General features: G+C 45.7%; 1 protein-coding gene across 2 annotated transcripts in view; it reads left to right on the forward strand.

Annotated features, from left to right (window-relative positions):
- The window catches only part of ENPEP (glutamyl aminopeptidase), a 102,883-nt gene extending 83,521 nt beyond the window's left edge, over positions 1-19,362 (forward strand). The window contains exons 14-20 of one of the 2 annotated variants that reach the window (XM_053251608.1): positions 4,626-4,776; positions 8,265-8,338; positions 10,819-10,920; positions 11,083-11,253; positions 13,632-13,772; positions 16,085-16,166; positions 18,791-19,362. In XM_053251608.1, coding sequence (XP_053107583.1) covers positions 4,626-4,776; positions 8,265-8,338; positions 10,819-10,920; positions 11,083-11,253; positions 13,632-13,772; positions 16,085-16,166; positions 18,791-18,928 — 859 coding nt within the window. In that variant the 3' untranslated portion in view covers positions 18,929-19,362. The remainder of the gene's footprint in view (positions 1-4,625; positions 4,777-8,264; positions 8,339-10,818; positions 10,921-11,082; positions 11,254-13,631; positions 13,773-16,084; positions 16,167-18,790) is intronic. The other variant, XM_053251609.1, reaches the window with a different exon arrangement.
- Positions 19,363-21,988: the final 2,626 nt, after the last annotated feature.

The raw sequence follows: 21,988 nt of genomic DNA on the forward strand, positions 1-21,988 counted from the left end.
CCTCTCCGCCTGCTGGCCTTCCTTCCTTTAAAATTTACCCAGCTCGGGTGTCTTCAGCCCTTTCCGGGTCTATTCCCTGGCGTAGCAGCCTGCGCAGTGGGACCTTGCATGGCTGGGTCACCAGGCCACACAGTATCCCACTGCGCAGGCACAGCGGCCTCCAAAATGGCCACTGCACCAGGGAATAGGCCCAGAACAGGCTGAAGTCACCCTAACTGGGTGAATTTTGAAGGAAGGAAGGCCAGTGGGTGGAAATTCCACGGGACACACACACACACACACACGCCACCTTGGAGAAGCCCCCCAGAGGGGATAGATTTTTTTTAAAAAAATAGTAAGGCTCGTCGAACCCCCCCGGACCAAACCAAACCGGGGCGGGGTTGAAGGGGGCCAAAACCAAAATGGCCCCGTGCAGTTTGAGTTCTGTTCAAACCCAAACAAAAACAGACCAAGTGGTTTTGTGCACATCCCTGTTTAGGACTCAGAAGAAGGAACAGGAGAAAGGACTTTGGGTTAAAAGGTTAGGCAGCAGAAAGGAGAGAGCTGAATTCAGTGAAGGGAAATGAGAAGAAGGGGCCAGAGGCAGAGCAGAGTTATCCGTGGCAGACTTCCAAGGGAAGTTTCCAAAGAGCTGAAATTACAGCTGCCTTCTGTAGGCTGGGAGTGCCTTAGAAGAAAACTACCTGAAAGAGAACTGAGGCAGCAACAGGAGCAACTTGCCGCACAGAAGTACAAGGAGAGGAAGCTAGGACCCTAGGCTGGCAAGATTACTATGTATTGGACTGACGTCTGTGGACTTCTCTCTCAGTACAAGCCATACAGCCTGCACTCCAAAGAGGATCAGAACCAGGGAGAAGCATCCTATCTGGCTAAGCAAGATGCCAGAGGCCTGGATTTTAGAACAACCTTCAAGCCTGCTGGCCTCCTACTAAAAGCACTCTAAGGCACCCTCAGAGTGAGTGGCCACTCAGGGAAGGAGATAGGGAAATTGGCAAACACGTTTTAATTAGAGGGTAGCCTGAAGCCAAGAGTTCTAGCCACCCTTTCTTAATAACGTTATGTTCCATGATAGAAACGATCATTCTGCTTGTTGGAAATTGCTCCTTTTACTTAATATCGTAAGGAAATGTCTTGTACTTTAGTAAGTAGAGTACTCAATATGCAGTGCAGTCCCCTTGGAACCTATGGAAGCCACCATTCCTTTTGAGCAGTGCTTTGCTCATTACTGGTGGGGCTCCATTGAAACAAGGACCTTTCAACCCCCAGTGCCATCTTGGAAGGTGCACATGGGATGCTGGGTTTTCCCAAGGTTTCCCAAGTACTTCCTAAGGTTTTCCCTATGGAGTGCTATTAATAAAGCCCTGAGAAGGACTAGACTTCCCATCATCCCTTGTGTGCCTTCCAAGATTGCACTGGGGGTTGACAAGCCTCTGTTTCTCTTAAATGGCCCACCCTACCCCAGCTCTGTGAGAAGCACAACACTGCACTGAGGTTAACTTGATGGGAAATGGCTCTCACAGAGGCTGCATTCGGGCATAACATGAAACCAGAGGTAAAGGGGCCTCCACTTGAAATTTGTGTACGTCCAAATGTGTGCAACCTCAGTTCATACAAAAAGCTGACCCATGGTTTCCCTCCCCAGACTCCGATCTGTACCTTCAGTTTCTAGGGAGTTTCACTGCCTTTAAATCCAGTTCTGCGATGCTAGTGTTACATCCAAATGCGGCACCATTGTCTCCCTCATCGGCAACCAGAGTTGAGGGAAGAAGCTTCTCCCTCCATCCCTCCAGTCAAGAAGAAAGCCCAGGCAGCCAGTTACCTCTCCTCTCTGCAGTCTGGCTGATCCCCCTTACATATTAATTTGGATGGGAGAGCAGGGGAAGGGGGAAGTGGAACCACGATTCCACATTACATGCAAATGTGGCCAGTGAGAAATAGGAATGTGGCCCACTTGAAAAATAGTGAAGGTCACTGCCTTAGGAGCATTCATCACACACCCTCACTGACAACATTCCAAATTCTGCAAACACCATACACACAACATGGGAGGCCTGGGAGGAACCCACATTGCTGCTGTAACATCTAAAGGGCACCAAACCCTGAAATTATATTAATGCAAGCATTCGTGAATGAACATTTGAATTTTCTAGTCACAATGTTTTTGAAGGGGAGAGGAGGTGCTGAATACAAGTCCTCCTTCTCCTTCCATATGATATGCAAGGTCTATTCTCTCCCCGCCCCCTGCTCCCACATATGCTGCTTGTCTGATCTGTCAGGAAACTGGGCATGTCTCCAAACCAGGCTTTGAGGGCAACCACTGTGTTATTACAACAGGCATAGCACTGATCTGTTGCTTGTTTTTTATGTGCCCTGATTTAATATTAAAGCTAGATGACACAAACTGAATTCCCATGAGTGCCAGAAAATTTCCAAGTTCAGCACTTTGTATGAATGAGAAATTAAGCCAATTACAGCCTGCCTTGCCTCCTCTGTGGTATTTGAGAGACTGGAAGACTTTGTGACTGTCTGAAATACACATGCCTAGATTGTTTATGGCACTGCCACAGGTTGAATTTCACTAGATGTAACAATTTGGCAACTGTCCCTTAGCCCAGTATTTTGTTGGGAATTCAGAAATACCCAGGATTTGTTTAAACCTCTTTTTTTTTTTGGCCTTGCTAAAGGCTTTCATGTGCTATGTCTGAACCTTGTTTCTGCTATTTATGTCACTGGTCTAGTTATTAATGCAGGGAAGACTGCAGAAGATAAAGTGTATGTACATTTTTGGCAGTGGTTTTAGATTTGCATTATGAGAGCACCCTTAGAGTGGTTTACAATGTATTCCACCTTACTAGTACTAGAAGTCTACCATGTATGCATAACAAGAATTGTCCCTGAAGTAGTGTCTGGAGCTTAGAAACCAAAGGTTCAGTGCTACTTACAGGAGTTCAGAGGGGGCAGGGCTTCTGTACTTCAGTGTGGTCTCAGCGTGGTCTTTCAGTTTTTTAGATGTTTGTTCTTTCTTCTCCACTTTACCATGAGTCACAAATATCCTTTTGCGCACTACTTGACACACCCACACCCCACTCAAAGGAAGCTAGTGCAACAGAATGAAGGGCACAAATAGTTGGGAGGTTTGTAGGTACCTCCCATTAGGCAAAGGTCCCATGATGTAGGAAGGGAGTCCACATTGGGCACAGGAGATGCACCGCATCAGTTGTGAACTGTGGAAGGTGCAGCCGCTGGGCATGGAGGCAGCAGTGTCTTCCAGCAGCTGACCCAGGGAAGGGGAGTATGATGCAGAACTCATCTTGGTGCTGAAGCCCAAAGCACTCTCCCAGTCAGAAGAGACTGTAGCTAGCTCAGGAGTCCCTAATACTACCACTACTATGAATATTTTATTTATATACCGCTTTTCAACCAAAGTTCCCAGAGTGGTGATTAGAGAAAGAAAAATAAATAAATAAAGAGAAATAAAAATAAATAAAGAGAAATACAGAGAAATAAACATAAATAAATAAAGATGGCTCCCTGTCCCCAAAGGGCTCACAATCTAAAAAAGAAACATAAGATGACACCAGCAATAGCCACTGGAGGGATGCTGTGCTGGGGCTGGATAGGGCCAGTTGCTCTCCCCCTGCTCCATAAAGATAATCACCACTTCTAAAAGGTGCCTCTTTACTTAGTTAGCACTTAAGTAAGAGCTTAATCATGAGTAAAGGCTTAGTCACGCTTATGGAGATGGAAGGGGGACATGATAAGGATACTGCAGCTCAGGGAGCTGTCTGTAAAGAGTTGGGAGAGGCTGAAGAGCAAGGATCTCTTAAGCTTCTCTCAACGTCAGAGGATTCACAGTTTAGAGCCAATCCCCTCCCCTGCTTCTGATGCCATGGTAGCAAAGGAAAGTCCCGCTGGAGGCAAAAAAAATACACCATCCCATAACCACTTATGATTCCAGTGTCAAAATCTCAGTACTCAGTGGCAGCCCACATGAAAATATAAGGGAGAAACTCCATCCATAAGTAAGTGACACAACAACCCTCCCCTCAAAAAAGTGTAGAACTTGTGGTGGTGTAGAACCTACATAACTCCAGCAGCATCCCAATCAAACAAGGCTTGTGTGATTCAATCGACAGCCTGCTTTCTTGTTAGCCAACTCCATCCCATTATAATTGCTTCAAGCTATATAAATTTCAGGAATGCAGGACTATACCTAAAAAGCTTGGTATATAGTGGCTAAGGACTTTAAGAGATCAAATCAAAGACTTCTCATTTAATTCAATAACTTTAGATGATCTATTTGCAGAGTCCTATCTCTGCACCATCTCATAAGTTCGTTCTGTGCAATAACAACAAGGAGTGTTGTAACTGCATCACATCTGTGGAATGCCACAGGTTGTGACAGTCTAATTGTACATCAGTTCTTGTGCCTGATCTTACATGCTTTTTTTCAGTATAGCAGTTCCTACTACTTGATTGCTAAATATAACATACAAACACCCTTGAATTAAAAAAAGAGAGAGTAGCAGAATATACGTATAAACACCATTTAAACAGATGATTCTTCAAGCTGCAGTTGTAAGGTAAATCAGATTTTGAAATCTGTTTCTTCTTACCTTCTTCAGGGCTGGACTTCTGAATTATACTTATGTCATGAACCTAACAAGATATCTGAAAATCGAGAGAGAATACATACCTTGGCAGAGAGCTGTATCAGCTGTATCCTATATTAGAGACATGCTTGAAGATGATAATACACTCTATCCCAAATTTCAGGTAATGAAAAATTTTATGTAGAAATATATACCATGATAAAACAGAAGGCTATGGTCCTGGCCTTCAGATGACTCCATCTCCCGGCTGTAATAGAGCCATACTGGAAGACCAAGGATGGAATCCTGATTTTTTTCAAAGGATAGTCTTGGTAAATATTATTGCATTTCCATAATCCTCTCTAATAAAACGCTTGGTGTCCGTCCGTGGACGGACACCAAGCGTGTGTCCGTGCCTCCCTGCCCTGTTTTGCGCCTGCACGAAGCGCAGGCGCAGAACAGGGCAAGGGAGACACGACCACCGGCACCCGGTGGCCATCTTGGGCGGCCAGAAGCGGCCGCCCTGAAAAAACGAAGCCTGGCGGTGGACGGCGAGTGGAGGAGGCGGCGGGGGAAAGCCAGGCAAGCGGAGGAGGCGGCGGTGGCGGCGGGCCCGGCCGGAGCCGCCGACTCACCCGGAGAAGGCGGCGGGCCCGGCAGGGGAAGGCCAGGGAAGGCGGCGGCGGCGGCCCGGCGAGGCGAGTGGCCGCCCCGAAGAAGCGAAGCCTGCAGGAGGCGGTGGACGGCGAGCGGAAGAGGCGGCAGGGGAAGGCCAGGCGAGCGGAGAAGGCGGCGGCGGGCCCAGCCAGAGCCGCGGACTCACCCGGAGAAGGCGGCGGGCCCAGCAGTGGAAGGCCAGGGAAAACGGCGGCGGGGGCCCAGCGAGGCGACGGGGCCGGCTGGGAGAGGGCGAGGGCGGGGGCAGGGGCTACGGGGAAGGCAGAGACGGCAGCGGAAGGCAGCAAAACTCTCCCCTACTAGCGCCCGTTATTACAACGGGCTAGAAAACACTAGTCTATTATATGAAATATTAAGGGAAAGTTACAATGATTGTACCATTAATTGTCCAGTTCTCCAGAGTAGGGCTGTGTTGTGTAATAAGAAAAGCCTAATTTCCCCCAAATATGGTAACTTTTTCACCATCTTGATTGTTTATCACTCAGGACTGTGACAAGGAACAGTAAAGGCATATTTACACTACAAACTTGTTTTGCTTTTATACAAATACAGCCACCCCCCAAAGAATCTTGGGAATTCTGGCTTGGTACAGGCACCAAGAATTCACATGGCCCCTCACAGAACTATGGTTCCCAGATTTCAGTGGAAAAGAGAATTGGTAGCCTTCTCTGGGCACAGTCCAGATGCCCACATACAGTTTTGCTCTTCCAGTACAAGCGGATTTAATAGCGATCCTCTCCACATCCAGTTAGTGTAACCTGAGAATAGGTGCACTCTGTAAATGACATAGGATAAATACAGAGCCTAACAAGTCCTGAGCACTTTTTATTTAGTGCTGATGAAAGAGAGAATTATCACCGGTTGTTCTCAAGGATAGGACAAGACAAGCAGTATTTCACTGGAACAAGTTCTGTTGACACAACAGAATGCAGACTTTTGTGATAACAATGGGTGAAGTTAGGATGTATGTGATGGGGAGACTGTTTGGCCAGACACAGTGACAGTAGGATGAAGAATCGCCCTGCTTATTGTGCCTACCACACCCACCCTAGTGAAATCCCCCCCCCCCGTCAAAAATCTGTTGAATGCAGAGGCCCAACTTGCATTCACCAACTAATTTTGGTCTGTGAAAAGGTAAGGCTATTCTTACCTTGATTCTCATTTCACTATTATTTATTTGTTTAAAACATGCATATGCTGCCTACAAGGGCCCATGAGATGGCCACCAGCAATTCATTTTAAATATGAAAACAAGAACAAACCATAAAGACAACAAAAGCAGTTGACAAAACTGAAATAACTGGGGGAAACTCCAATTAAAATCTCAGCAGCAACCAAGTGCAAAGCTCACATGCTTGGTGGAGGGGGGGAGCGTTTATAGCCCTCTGAAAGGCAGTTAGGGAGAGTCAAGTGGGAGGGAGTCCCACAATCTAGACACCATGGCCAAAAAGGTCCTATCCTATATTCTGGAACACAGACCTCTAATGACAATAGGCAGAGGCACTCTTGGGGCAAAGTCCAGGACCTCCACAGCCCCTGGGGCCCCCCAAATCCTCTTTAGTCTGTCCCAGGTGGTGTGGTCGCCTGGCAGAGCATGATGATGCTTAATTTGCAGGGGAGAAGAGCCTCCAAGGGCCTTTAGGTCCAGGCTCCAGAATTACCTAGGTGCACCTCTGACAATAGGATGCAGAGGAAGACTTCTAACACAGTGAGACTATTCTCACGATGGGGGGAAACTGGGCTAAGGGATCCCAGCCCAGTTTTTCCCCCATCGTGAGAACCACCAGGCTCTCAGGCAAGCCCGGTGGTTCAACGGAGGCTAGCTCGCCCAAGTAACCCTCCCCTTAAGCGAGGTTAGCAGAGCGAACGAGGTTCATGAAGCAAATGAGGTTAGTGAGCACTCTGCTAACCCCGTTTTCTTGATCATGAGTTGCTGTGGCATGGCTGCATGCCGCGGCGACTCATGATGAGACCCCTGACTGGGAGGCTACAACAGCCTCCCAGCCTTGGGGGTCTCCCCAGAATGCCCTGCACACTTGCACAGGGAATATGGAAGAATATGGCCCCTCCTCTCTGCCCCACTTGGCAAAAAAAACCCACCAAAAAACATACCAAAAAAACCCTCTAGTTCATGCCCTGGTCATCTCTCACCTTGAATTTTGCAACATCCCCCTCACTGGTCTTCCTTTGGTCTCTCACCTCCATCTCTTGGTGCACCAGGCACTTCACTCCTTAAATCCCTGCACTGAACTCCTGCCCATCTCCAAATCTAGCGCATGCTCCTGACCTGGTCTTTCTCTTGTGCTTCCATGGCTTGCCCTTGTGCTTCCATGGCTTGCCCCTCTCTGCCTTTCAGATCTCTCATCCTGTTGCACACCTGCCCATGACCTTCACTCTCCTCTAGTTCTGTTACCCTCAGCCATCCGATGGTCTCCTGCTCTTTCAAATGTCTCTGCAATTTCTCCCTTGCTGCCTCTTATCCTTGGAAATGCCTCCTGGAACACTTGCAAAATGCCTCTTCTTTTACGACCTTCAAATCCCTCCTGAAAGCCCGCTTTTTAAAAATTAAGTCTTTGACACAACACCTTAGTTCGCATTCCTTACTGAAACTTAGCTTAAGTATGTGCCACAGAAACATTCACATAGTCTTCCCCTGCTTGCCCCTGCCTCAATTTCTCTTTATTTCTTCTGTTGTTACCTCTATACATGTTTAGACTGTATGCCCCTCAGGGCAGGGACCTGTCCTCACTTCTTTGTACAGTACCATGTACATGGATGATGCCACATAAATCATAATAATAGCCAGAGTCTGCAAATGTGGATGCATCCAGTAATGATCCAGGTTATAACCAAGTTATTTTTCATTCTGTCTGATTTTTTTCGAGAAGCAGTTTATCTGAAAATCTCTTTTCCTTGTCTTCCAGCACTTCAAAACAAATTGTAACTGAACAAAAACTTTGTTAACTAAAGCTTCAAACTATGTCTGTCTTCTAGGAATATTTCCGTAGCCTTGTGAAACCTATTGCAGATGAGTTGGGATGGAAGAGTGATGGAGGCCATCTCAACAGGTGAAGCATTTATCTCAGTAGTATGCAGACAGACCTCCTTTTCCAGAACTCAATTGCCAAATATTTCCGTATTACACATATGCCTTATGTTTCCAGTTCCATTCAACATTCCCTTCTGTATTTGGCAGGAGGAAACCGTACGGATAGAGGTTGCAACCCTGTGCACAGTCAGGATGCTTAAATGCTCATTATTGTGCATGCAGTTGTACAAAGGAAAACAGCCAACTCTTTAGCGTCAACTGACAATGAAGCTGTTCTCACGCACCGCCAAGATTGGGCTAAGGAAGCCAAGCAAGTTCTTGGCTGCGCATGAGAATCAGCAAGAAGCTTCTGGCAGCGCCACAACAACCAATCTGCCTGCAGAGCCTGCCTCTTAAATGGGGTTAAGGGAATGAGTGCTTCCTTAGCCCCATTTTGTGACTATGGGGCTCCCAGCTGACACTGGGGGAATCCCCACAATGCACAGCACGCTCTATGCAGTGCATTGTGGGATTTCCAGGGGATGGGACAACGCATCAGGCCCCCCAACCCTCCACACGGTCAGGGGCAGCCAGCAATTGTCTGGGTGGGCAATTTACCTGCCCAGGAAGGACAGAGGAATCGTCTGCGGGGAAGGTAGGTTTGAGCAGCCTTTCCTGCCTCCCGCTGCCAAGCCCTTCTCACTGATAGTGAGAAAAGGCTCATGTCATGCCCCCACCTGAGGGCATTGGAGAAGAGGGGGGGGCAGGGGACTTTCCAGGAAGTGGGGAGGCGCCTGAGGAGGAGCGGGCCTGTGATTTGAATGGGGAGGTAGTTGAGACAGGCCAGGCCAGCTCCATCTTTGGAGAGAAGGATCAGCATCTGAGCCAGAGATTGAACGGCCACTATCTCCTAGAGGACGCAGGCGGGAAAGACATCAACAGCAGGTGAGGGAATTATGGAGAAGTAGTCGACTGACAAGAAGGCAGCAGGAGATGGATTGAATCAGCTGGAGGGGATGTTGATTAAATGCATGTGGCTGCTGACTAGGAGTTTGGCAGCCTGTGCCTTGAACAAACTGCTGGAAACAACACGTCTCATCTGCTTTGAGCTTTTATCAGAGAGTTTGTGACTCTGGAATTTGCAGCTTCTGAAGTTTTACTGGAAAGCCTGATTTATCAGATATGTACTGGGTCTATGGTTTTTTCACTCCTCGTATCGCTATGCATGGTGAGACTGTTAAAACTCACCATTTATCAGTAAAGCCGAACTTGAGTTACAATTCCAGCTGGCTATTGTATCATAAATTTCTAGTCAGCTTCTTCAGTAGAGTGAGCTTGTGACAGCTCAGTTAGTGACAAATAGCTGAACACAATCAGCTGTTTAACAATATGAAAATTGGGGTCCTCTCCATTTGAAATGGTCCCTTTTGTGGTACAAGTCACATATTTCTGAAGGTGTCACTACATTGTAGACTGGCTGACATCTTTTTCTAATTAAGCACTTGTGCAACAAGCAAAGTTGCATTAGCACAAAAAGATAGCATAATTGTGTGTCAAATAACCAGGGATTCACACAGTGACTGTGCCATTTCCCAGTTGTTCAAAAGTCCCATTTAAAATGAATGTGAAGTGCTGCAGTTGTGCATTGTTGTACATGCACAATCATGCTTGTGATAGCCCAGTGCAAGCTCCTGCAAGTAGCTAGCGCAACAGCTTTGCGTCCTTCCACAAGCACTTCATTAGTCAGGATGTCAGCCGCTGTGTAGATGTGTATACAGCCAAGAACCAGGATGCAAAGGCTTCAGCATGCCCATTTTAACAGCAGATTCCTATACCCTATCACAAGGTCCTCTCAATTTCAACAGCAGTTTGCCATGCGGCATGGAGAGGTGCTGTTTGAGAAGCACAAACCCCAAGTCTCCTTTGGTGTATAGAACTAGCTGTACTGGCTGACAGGATCACAGTGTTACAGTGCCACTGTGCAAGGCATCGGGACTGCAGTGGACACGTAAGGCAGCCCCAATGCTGCACAGAACAAACGAATGCACAGTCAGTGCTACCTCAGCTACTCCAATCGTAACCATGGAGACAGTGTTCCCTCTAACAGGGATTCCCAGATGTTATTGACTATAATGCCCAGAACCCCCAAGCAAAGGCCACTGCATTTGGGAATCCCTGTTAGAGGGAGCACTGAATGGAGATGACCATAGCTCAGTGGTAGAGCATCTGCTTGCATGCAAAAGGCCTCAAGTTCCCTCCCTGGCATCTCCAGGTAGGGCTAGGAGAGAGATTCCTGCCTGAAACCTTGGAGAACCACTGCCTTTAAGTGTAGACAATACTGAGCTAGATGGACCAATGGTAGCTCCCTGCATTCCTAAAAGCTGCCTTATGAGCCCGCAGCAGACTCAACAGTGCACCATACCGCCGTGCATTAAGCAAGTCACTGTCTTTTTACATTACATTGTTCAATGAATGTACAATATATTCAAAACAGATTTTTCCCTTCCTTTTGTTCCCAAGTCTCCTTCGTGTGACAGTTCTAGAATTTGCATGCAGCATGGGTGACCCAGAGGCTTTGAGTAACGCATCCAGTTTGTTCAACGACTGGCTAAACGAAACAAGGTAATATATACATTGTAAGGTAATATTTTTGCTACACACTAAAGATTGGTTAGGTTAGGTTAGATGTTTTCATTCAAAGAAAGAAATGGCATACTTATGCAAAATAAGGTGAGAGGTGTACAGTATCCCCTTTTCTAATTCTATGTAATTTATTGATTTTAGTCCAGATGTAAATCTTCGTCTCTTGGTGTACCGCTATGGGATGCAAAACTCTGGCAATGAGGAAGCCTGGGAATACATGTTTAAGAAGTACCAAAATACAACATTAGCCCAAGAAAAGGAGAAGCTGCTGTATGGCTTGGCATCAGTGAAGAATATCACCCTGTTGGACAGGTTGGTTAAAATAAACCAATGTAATTTCCCAGTAGATGCGACTCTACTTCTCTGATCTCCTTCAGCCAATAAGAACATAAGACAAGCCCTGCTGGATCAGGCCCAAGGCCTACCTAGTCCAGCATCCTGTTTCACCCAGTGGCCTACCAAATGCCTCTGGGAAGCCCACAGGCAAGAGGTGAGGGCATGCCCTTTCTCCTAGGGCTACTCCTCTGCAACGAGTATTTAGAGGCATCATGCCTCTGAGGCTGGAGGTGGCTACCATTGTTCTCGGGCTACCATTGCAAACACATGGTGTAGCTAGAACAATTCCTTTCAAACTGTGTTCCACTTCCAGTCATCCATGATCTTCCCTAGATGCTTACCTAGGATCCCTCAACTAGGTGATCAGTAATGGACAATCTTCCCTGAAGAGAGTGTCCCACACGATGTGCAATGCAGCAACAATGTTGCCCATTGGCCGGCACTGCAGAGCACATTGCAGGCAGCCCTGGTGGTGCAGCATGCCTGCAATGGTACAGCCTACTTACATATTTTCCCATGTAGCACTGCACGGCTGCAGGCATGCTTTTTTAAGTAGTCAAACACTGGCACTCTTGCACAACACTGCCAGGGCTACCTACAATGTGCACAGTGATGCCAGCTGACATCAGCCAATCTCCCCAAAACATGCATCTGCAGGTGTGTATTTTCCAGTAACACACTCTGGTGGACAGAGAGGCCTCACTGGCCTGGCCAGTGCCCCAGGTTCCCAGTCTTAGTACTGAGGATCAGCCTGGACACAGCACCATTTTAGTAGGTATGGTGGGCCCTCCATACAAATGCAAAGCAAGGTCTGCACATGGAAGCAGATATCCAGGTATGCTTTGCCCCCACTCTTCTCACAGGAGGTTGCTAGGTGTGTTCTGCCTCCATCAGCTCTGGTTGCACATAGGGTTTTAGCTCCAGTCTGTGAATATAATATTTATTATTTATTCATTCATGTATTTAAAATATTTATATACCACCCAAAACATACATCTCTGGGCAGTGCACAACAAAATAGCAGGTGTACAACCAGTGAACATGGAGGTGTGCAACTCATGAAGCTGCCCACTACACCGTCTTATGAAGTATCTGCACATGCATGTGTGAACACACACCAAAATCCTCTACCCCTCAAGGGTTAATCTGTATACTCTGAGCAAACACTGTTGACCATCCAGTTGATTGAGCTGACTCTCTGGGGAATTGTCTTTTTGTTTCCTGCTGTCAGTTTTTTGAATTTTCCCCCACAGTTGGGCTGAATTGTGATGTTTTCATGTTTTAAATTAGCTTGTGCTGTGAGGCGCATCACGTTACTTTGGAAGAGAAGCATGGTAACTGTTTTAAACTAAATAAATTCACTTGGCAGGAAAAGGATTCTGCTGCTTGATCAGAGACGTAACCTGTTCCTCTTCCTAAAGCAGGAGTACACAACCTTGGTTCTCCAGATGTTGCTGAACTACAACTCTCATCATCCCCTGGGGATGATGGGTTGTAGTTCTGCAACAGCTAAAGTGCCAAGATTGCCTACCCTTCCCCTAAATGATGTCACATTTAATGTGAAAATATACTAAGGTCATTCACATGACTTGGCAAAGCTGAGTAGGAGCAGAAAATCCAGGATAAAGAGGCTCATGTGGAACCTCGGGACCTGCTTCTACCAAGCTGCTCCAAAGCAGGGCTATCCCATCCTTTTACCTTGGTTTTAACCAAGGTAAAAGGTGAAAGCCCCTTCCTACCTCAACAGACTCTATTGTGTGCGCAATTGGAGTTGTTTGCAGCAGCTCCCAGCAAACCAGCTCACTCTCCACCATTGAGTGCCACCTATGGAGTGGACAGGAATCCAGGAGTTGCTGCACTGATGCCTCTCCACTGCCCGTGCAATGCATTGTGGGATACTGGAGAACTTCTCCCTCCAGATCCCTTCTGCAGAGATCGCTGCTACAGTGATTGTTGGACATGTGGCATGGCAGAGCACAGGCGAGCCCTTTAACATGTGTACGGAAAGGTAGGATAATCCTGCCTTCCCATCCAGCCCTCCCTAGCCCCAGGGATTTTGGTCATGTGAATGACCTTGCTATGTCACAGCATCAAAGTTCGGCTAGCCCAATGCCTCCCACTCACCATGCCCATTACATTCCTCCAGAATTGCTTCTGGAGGATTCTGACTTGGTTAATACAAGCTACAGAAACAGGGTTTTTTTGGTTTTTAGTTTAAAAAGCAACTTGCCGTTTTCTTACAAATCAATCTCGACAGAAGCATATTTCAAGATGTAGCATACAGCTCATTCTGTAACAGCCCTAATGAGATACTACGCACCATGTGTAATTGCTTCATATCTGATCGCTCCTAGATTTTTAAAGGATATCAAGAATACAAGTCTCATTAAAAGTCAAGATGTGTTCACTGTCTTGAGGTACATCTCCTACAACAGCTATGGCAAAACCATGGCTTGGGACTGGGTACGGCTCAACTGGGAATACTTAGTCAGCAGGTAAGTCAATAGGTTATCTGCCTAGTGGTTCACCCTCCTTTCAGTGTTTCTTGATTCCCCCCTCTCCCTTTTAATCACTTGTAATGACTTAATGCTGTTCTATCTACATGCTGTCAAAGCATAAACGAGAAAAATCCTTCATTCCACCCCTCCCCCACACATTCACTTCTTGTGAAAACAAACACACCCTAAGAACAATGTTATTTGCATAATAAATCCAGAAATAGTGTTTCTGCAGAACCTGCCCAAGACATTTTGCTGCTTAATCCAAGAGGTGTGTCTTGTAATGTCACAGATACTCCATGCCTAAAGAGCAAAATTCACATCTGGGTGAAACTTTCTTCCAAATTTAGGTCTGCACATACCAGAGTCTGGCATCCGATAAAGGCATATTGGGAAAAGGTTTTGTCAGTGGAAGAAACAGACTGGTTACAAGTTGCCTACCAAGGTTGAGGCATAAGAGATGGTCTTCATCTCTTGGTAGATGGTCTTCAGGAGCTGAGGACAAGAGCTCTCTGGCCTGGGTGCCTCATTTCTTGCCTTCCTCTCAGGGCACACAGGTTTTTCAGTACTCCTGGGAAGGTGAGAGAGGGGCTGCCCCACAGTCCTCCCAGGCCAGTGCTGGTCTCTATGGGAGCTGATCTTATGTTCCCCCCTGGCCTGGGTGCCTCCATTCTTGCCTTCCTCTCAAGGCACACAGGTCTTTCAGTAGTCCTGGGAAGATGGAGGAGGGCTACCCCAGTGAACAAATCTGCACTAATGAAAGAAGATCACGTTGCTGCATAAAATCAAGGGGATGCTCAAAACTGTGCTGTTGTGCAAAAGTTCCCTGCAAAACATATATGGCATGCCACAGGTTTCTCACCTTATTGTGCGTGTGCAAATATGTCTGTGCTAGTGCAACACAGGAGAGGGGAGCTGGTCTTGTGGTAGCAAGCATGACTTGTTCCCTTAGCTAAGCAGGGTCTGCCCTGGTTGCATATGAAGGGGAGACTAGAAGTGTGAGCACTGTAAGATCTTCCCATCAGGGGATGGAGCCGCTCTGGGAAGAGCAGAAGGTTTCAGGTTCCCTCCCCGGCTGAGAGAGATTGCTGCCTGCAACCTTGGAGAAGCTGTTGGCAGTCTGAAGACAATACTGAGCTAGATAGACCAACGGTCTGACTCAGTATATGGCAGCTTCCTATGTTCCTAACAGTTATCTGGAACACAGGTTCTAAGGATGTGCATGAAATTCACATGAATCGATTTGAATTTGAATTGAATTTGAATCGATTCAGTTTGGAACCACTGCAAGAGGTTCATTCAAATCAATTCAGATTCATGCAAATTTGAATTCAAGTAGATTTGCCCAAATTTGATTTAAATTTGGGCAAATTTGAATCATTTTGAATGAATCTCCACTCTGTTCAGTGGTTCCAACTTGAATAGATTCGAATTCAATTCAAATTCTAATTGATTCATGCAAATTTTATGCACATCCCTAACAAGCTCCAGCTCAGAACAGCTTAGCAACATCAGATGTCAGTCTGTGTCTCCAGATTTCTGCTTTTCTGGCACTCTTGCTACAGAAACTGGAAACGATTTAAAGTTATAAGGACAAATAATTAAACATACACTAGATGGCTTACAGAGTAGCAGTGACTGCATAGAATGTATGGCCTGCTAGGGATTGGTCTGCAAGTGTTTTCCAGAGACAAAGATTACCTGGATTTGGTTCCAGGGAGCTAATAAAATTTCATCAATAATTTCTTGTATCCAAGTAAGTTCTCCTAAATCACAACAATGAAAATTTTCACAAAACTCTTATAATTTCTCAGTCTTTAAATATTTCTCTTTGTCTTTACTAACATGTATGTCTCTCTGAACTATTTGGAAGAAGGCGGGAAACAAATATGAGAAACAAATGAAGCAACCACTGGAATATTGTAAAAATCAGAGCATTACAATTATTCATTGTTCCCTTTGCATTAGATACTTAATTTAAAGAGCAATATGCTCTTTGCTCAGTTTGCTAAATCCCTGCTAACTGAGCAAAGAGGCACCTTTTAAAAAGTGGGGATTCTCTTTATTTAGCAGGGGGAGCAACCAGCCCTATCCACCCCCAGCACAGTATCCCTCCAGTGGCTGTTGCTGGTGTCTATCTTATGTTTAGGCTTAGATTGTGAGCCTTTGGGGTCAGGAATTAATCTTATTTGCCTGTTATTTGTCTATGTAAACCATTTTGGGAACTTTTGTTGAAAAGCAGTATATAAATATTTGTAGTAGTAATATTCATAGCAGTGTACAGATAAAAGAAGGTTGTTTTTTTCTAGATACACGCTCAATGACAGAAACCTTGGCCGTCTAGTAGCAAGAATAACAGATACATTCAATACAGATCTCCAGCTTTGGCAGGTATGGATGTAATTCAGTAGCTGCAAGATTGTAAATTTTTAACATAAGTCCTCTGAAGGCTCCCAATCCAAGCAAAAACCCATCTCCACTCACTAACATCAGGAATGCAAAGTTGCCTCAGGCTGTGACTATTCCTTGAGGAGGGGTATAACATCTAGGCAGCAGGCAGTTAGAGACAGACATTAGAAAGCACAAAAAAGATGGCTAGCCCATTTGCACAGAGCAAAACTGGCAGTAGATACTTATGATCCTGTCATTTGGTAAGTTGGAAGAACACACCAACATCCAGTAAAGAGCCAGGGATACTATCACTGTTGACTTCTTTTGATATAGATGAGGGCGCCCTGTGAGGCTGTGAATTAGATTGATATCTGTTGTATGATACTGACTAGCTTACAAAACATTAGTGTAGCTTGCTAATATAATGAAGGTGACAGAGAGATAATGCTGTGTTTTTTCAAGACCTATAGCAGTGTTTCTCAACGTTTTTGGAGTCATGGACCAGTACAGTCTTTGTGTGCAGTTTCCCGGACCAGCAGTTAATAAAGGGGTGACCTCCCCTCGCCCCCACCCCCAGGCACCCCCCAAAACAAGTTCAAGTGGGGGGGCACCACCACTGGGAGCTCTCCAGAGCTCATTTCTAGGCAGGCAGCCCTTGCTGCTGGGATAACACTCATTTAGCTTCCTCGAAATGAACGCTATCCCAGCAGCGAGGGCTGCCTGGTGGCCCCCACCAGCTTGAAATTGTTTTGTGGGGGGATTAATTCCTCATGACCAGCACGGACCGGCACTCAACTCCTCACAGACCGGCACCAGTCCACGGACCAGTGGTTGAGAAACACTGACCTATAGTGTGGTGATATAGCTTTGCACATGGTCAGAACTTGCATTCAGCACATATCTGTTCCTTCACCACATGAGGGTGCAGCACTTATGCCTAAGAGATTATCAGAAGGTTCAACAGAGCTCCATTTCCCCCCCTCTCCTCCTCCTCGAGATGTACTACGGCCTCACCGGCTACCCTTCCCCATCTTGGGTTGCTTTGCAAGACAGCAAAGTAACCCAAGTGACAAGATATTTGGATGTTTGCTGGACAGATCAACTTGTAGTGGTCAAAGAGGAAAAGCTTTAGGGGACATGGGAAGCAGACACAAAGCTCCAATTCCCCATAATATTGTTTCAGCCCTGTGTCCAGGGCTGTCCGTAGGGGGGTGCAGGGGCTGCGGGTGAATCAGCACGTGCAGGGCCTCCTTAACATTTCATATCATTACAGCATTGTACTGATTGATGACATACAGTGTGAATAGCGTGAGTGAGGTTTTTGGACATATGATGCATTTCTAAAGAAATAAAAACAAAAAGCACAACACATACTTCACAGTCTCACTCAGACCTTCTGGGTTACAAATCAGCTTGAGCACAGAGCATTCATAAATAAACAAATACACAAATAAATAAATTAATTCAATTATATATTGTTTGTTCCAGAATTTTTAGTAATTTTCTGCTATGAAACAAGCCACGTACAGGATTTTTGGGATGGGGTTGTTGTTGTTTTAAATGAAAGAAAATAAATTTTAAAACCAACATTTTGTCCAATCCACTTCAATTTAAATATACATATTCCTCCCACCCTGCTCAGTACCAAAGCCCTATGCCAGGTCATTCCAGCACAGGTGATCTAAAGGTTGGGGCAGAAAGGGGGGCGTTTTACCCTTTTTTATGAAGGCAAAGGGCAGATTCTTCCACATGAGGATGGAATGATGGTCAAGGGGGGGGGGGGGGGCTTCAGGTCCAGACATTTTTGTAATTTTCTACCATGAAGCAAGCCACTTATAGGACTTTTTGGATGGGTTTTTTAAAATTACAGAAAATAAATGTAAAAACCAACAATTTGTCCAATCCACTTCAATTTAAATATACATATTCCTCCCACCCTGCCCTACATCTCTGCTCGATACCAAAGTCCTATGGCAAGCCAATCCCTAAATATTCAAGTGTGGGGAGATAACCACAAAATGGAAATCACATCATACCTCCATTACTAAGGCTGGGCTGGGCTGGGCAGAGGGTCTGCAGAAAGCTCTGGACATTCTCTGCTTGCTAGCCAGCCTGCCAGCCAACCTGCCTACCAGCTTGCTTGCTTCTTTCCTGAGCCTCAGGCTTCAGGGAGGCCTGCATGGAGGCCTCTCTGGAAGCCCTGCCCACTCACTAAACAGCTGAGAGGCGAGGCTCTAGCAGCTTGCCTGGGAGCTTTCAAACTGCACACAGACACAAAAGATTGGCTCCGGCTGGGCTGTGGGGAAAGATAAGTGGCTGGGACTGGGGGAGAGAGGAGAGCAGGCTACAATGCAGTGTGCCCAGAGCAGGGCTTGTGCCAGCGCGGGGCTCGGGGCAATTGCCTGGGTCGCCCCACCCTAAGGACAGCCCTGCCTGTGTACATGTGTGCTAAAGAGCAGAGGGTGGAAAACAAGGGCCCATCATGTCCTATGGCAATCTAACTGCATGTGGTCACTGTGTGCATGTGGGAGAGGATTGTGATTGCAAACTTGAATGAGAAGCCATGGTTTGTCTTTTGGCAAGCAACTTCTACCATTTGTGCATTAACGTTTTCTTTTCTTTAGATGGAAAATTTCTTTGAGAAATATCCTAATGCTGGAGCTGGAGAAGCATCCAGACAACAGGCTATTGAAACTACAAAGAGCAATATTGAATGGATAAAGCAACACAGAGATGAGATAGCAGCATGGTTTGAAAGTTAAAATGTATCATGCCTTCCCTAAAGTAATGCACTTCCTGTTCCTTACAGAAATTCTTAGGACTTTATTATCAAAATACTACAAGTGGGCTTTTGTATAAATCTCAATTCCTGGTATGGTTGCCACCTCTCAGAGAAAACACATGCTCATATGCATATGTTAATTTATTTAAATGTATGTTCAAACCAGCTAGTGCTTTAAAAAAAATTGTCATTAAGAAGTTTGCTCTTGTTTATCTTGGCAGAACTACTTATGTGTGTAAAATTATCATACAACAGGGATAATGTTGTTAGAATTCAGGTCATACTTGTGTGTGATGACGATCATTTAGATGTATATTTACCAGATACACAACTTTGAAAATAAGTTCTTTGTTTATACAAAACCCTACATATTATTTCATGTACTCAGGATGTCCTTCCAAATGTACCTCAATAGTGATCCATTCCAAAATGAGAATGTTTGATTCCATTAAGAAAAATTAGACTAGAAACATTTTCTCAAAGGATGTTAATTAGGAAATAGAAACCAGAGCCAAAGCACTTAACATGACCTTGTAAAGCAAGCCTCAGACATCTCTCTCTACTGTATATACAGCAGTGATGGCTGGTCAGTAAGGGAAGGAGGGGCAATGCCCCCCCCCAAAAAAACAACAACCAACAAGCTAATAAAGAATCAGGCTTACCTACAGTCAGGGAAACCTTCAGAGCAGGGAGCTTCTTCCAGCCCCTCCTCCCCTGCTGATAATGTTTTGTTTTGGTCTTACTGGCTGGAACAGCCAATCTGATTCCCAGGGGGCGCCTCCTGGCACTTCTCCCAGGAAGACCTAAAGGAATGGGTTAAAAATGCACTTCCTGTTTGTTTCAGGGAGTATATTTAAATACATGTTTTCCCTTCTTCCTGAGAGCAGTTCCAGGAGGAGCCCCCTAAGAATCAGATTGGCTGAAGCAGCTTGAGTAGTAGCTGTTACAGCCAGTAAGACCAAAAGAGGAAGATGCAGGCAGGGGAGGAGGGGATGGAGAAACTGTCTCCCTCTGATCTTTTACTAGCTTGTTTGGTGGGCGTAGGGATACAAACCCTACTTTCTCCTTCTCTCCCTCTTTCTGCCTTTTGCCCTTCCTTTCTGCTTTGTGCCTTTCTGCTTCCCCCCACCTTTGTCCCCCCCCCACCAAAAAAAACGGGTTTTGGTTTTATACTTTTGCTCCTGCTTTCTGGAAAAAAGAGCCATGCATGCATTACAAATTCCCATGGGGATACCACCAAAGACAGTTTTCCAATTGCAAGCAATTGCCTGTCATCTGCAGTGTTTGGATCACCATCATCATGGAAAGAGTCTCCATCAGCAGCAGCCAGAAACAAAAGTACTCAAGAAGAGCCTTGCTGGGTCAGGCCCGGGGCCTATCTAGTCCAGGCCCCTGTTTCCTACAGTGGCCCAACAAACATTTCTGGGAAGCTCCCAACTAGGAGATGAAAGCATTCCCCTTCTATTGCTGTTGCTCCCCTGCAACTGATATCAAAAAGTATCCTGCCTCTGAGCTTGGAAGTAGCCTATAACTATCAAGAATAATAGCCGTTGATAGACCTGTCCTCCACGAATTTGTTTAAGCCCTCCCTGAAGCTTAACTCAAGATATTGGCCATCATCACATCCCATAGCAGAGAATTCCATAGAATAAGAACATAAGAGCTTATTCTGTACCATCTATATAAATATATATATAGTGTATATAATATCTATTTAAATATCTGGTGTGGACATGGAGACGTCCATTTGATAATTGCAATGAACTGCACAAAGTTCTAGACATGATGGCCAATAGTAGGATAACTTGCCTGTCTGGGATGGCATCCTTATGGGAATATTCCATGCACAATGTAATTAACTGTAAGTGCAATTTGGCAGTGGAACAGTCTTCCTCATGCTGTGGTGGACTCTCCTTTGCTAGAGGTTTTCATACAGAGGCTGAAAGACCATGTATCAGGGACGCTATAGTAAATTCCAGCACTGAGCAGGGGGTTGGACTCAAAGACTGACAAGGTCCTTTCCCATTCTTAAATCCTATTATTCTCTTTGTAATCAGGATGCCAAAAAGTATGGCCTTGATTTTTGGTTTTTTTAAATCACTCCCAAATAAAAAATGCTTTCCAATTCTTAAAACGAGTCTGTTCATTCTTTCAAAGAATTCTATTTTCTGTAGTAATACTGCTTGGATCAATACTGCTGGGATAAGAATGCTTTCATTTTAGTATTTTACTACTATAGTGCATGTAGATTGTTTTGGAGCATCAGCCAGTTCAGAATTGTGCTGCACAACTCCTAATGGTATTGGTTTTCAGAGTAGGGGTGTGCATGAACTGTGGTTTGAATCATGGTTTGAGCACCTTTTGGGAGTGGGGAGCAGGAACTTTAAGAAAGAGGAGAGCAGGTCCTTACTTGCTCTCCGCCACCCCATGAAGCTTCCTGCTGGGATTGCGTGAGTTCTGAGTACCCCAGCGTGGCACCAGCATACACATGGTGTCCGCGCATGCGCGGACTTGAGCTACCCCAGCAGGAAGCCACTTGGGGCAGCGGAGAGCAGGTAAGGGCCTGCTTTCCTCTTTCTTAACATTCCCATTCCCAAAAGGTGCTCGAATGGTGGTTTGAACCGGGGTTTGTGCACACCCCTATTTCAGAGGGTCTGGTAAACTAATTCTTGCTTAGTTGTACAAAAGGGAAAAGAGAAAAGACAAATATGGCCTAATGAAAAGTAATAAAGAAAGAGGCCATGTTGCAGGACATTGAATGACAGAGGTTCAGGTAGCCAATGCTGTTTAAAATCCCACCAATCAGCTGCTTGGTGAGGAAAGGGGAAGTGAAGGTGCTTATATCCAGAACCTCACTTGCTCTTCCAAACAGCTGCAGAGCTTTAACTTATTTGAAAGGACGACAGCAGTGCAAGACAAGTAATGGTGGCAATGAAAAGCAGGAAGGAGTGGCCATAGCTGAGTGGTAAGAGCACCTGCTTTGGATTCAGAAGGTTCCAGGTTCAGACCCTGGCATCTCCAGGGTGTTTTTCACACAGGG

Source organism: Hemicordylus capensis, chromosome 5 (genome assembly GCF_027244095.1).
Source record: "Hemicordylus capensis ecotype Gifberg chromosome 5, rHemCap1.1.pri, whole genome shotgun sequence".
Taxonomy (NCBI): domain Eukaryota; kingdom Metazoa; phylum Chordata; class Lepidosauria; order Squamata; family Cordylidae; genus Hemicordylus; species Hemicordylus capensis.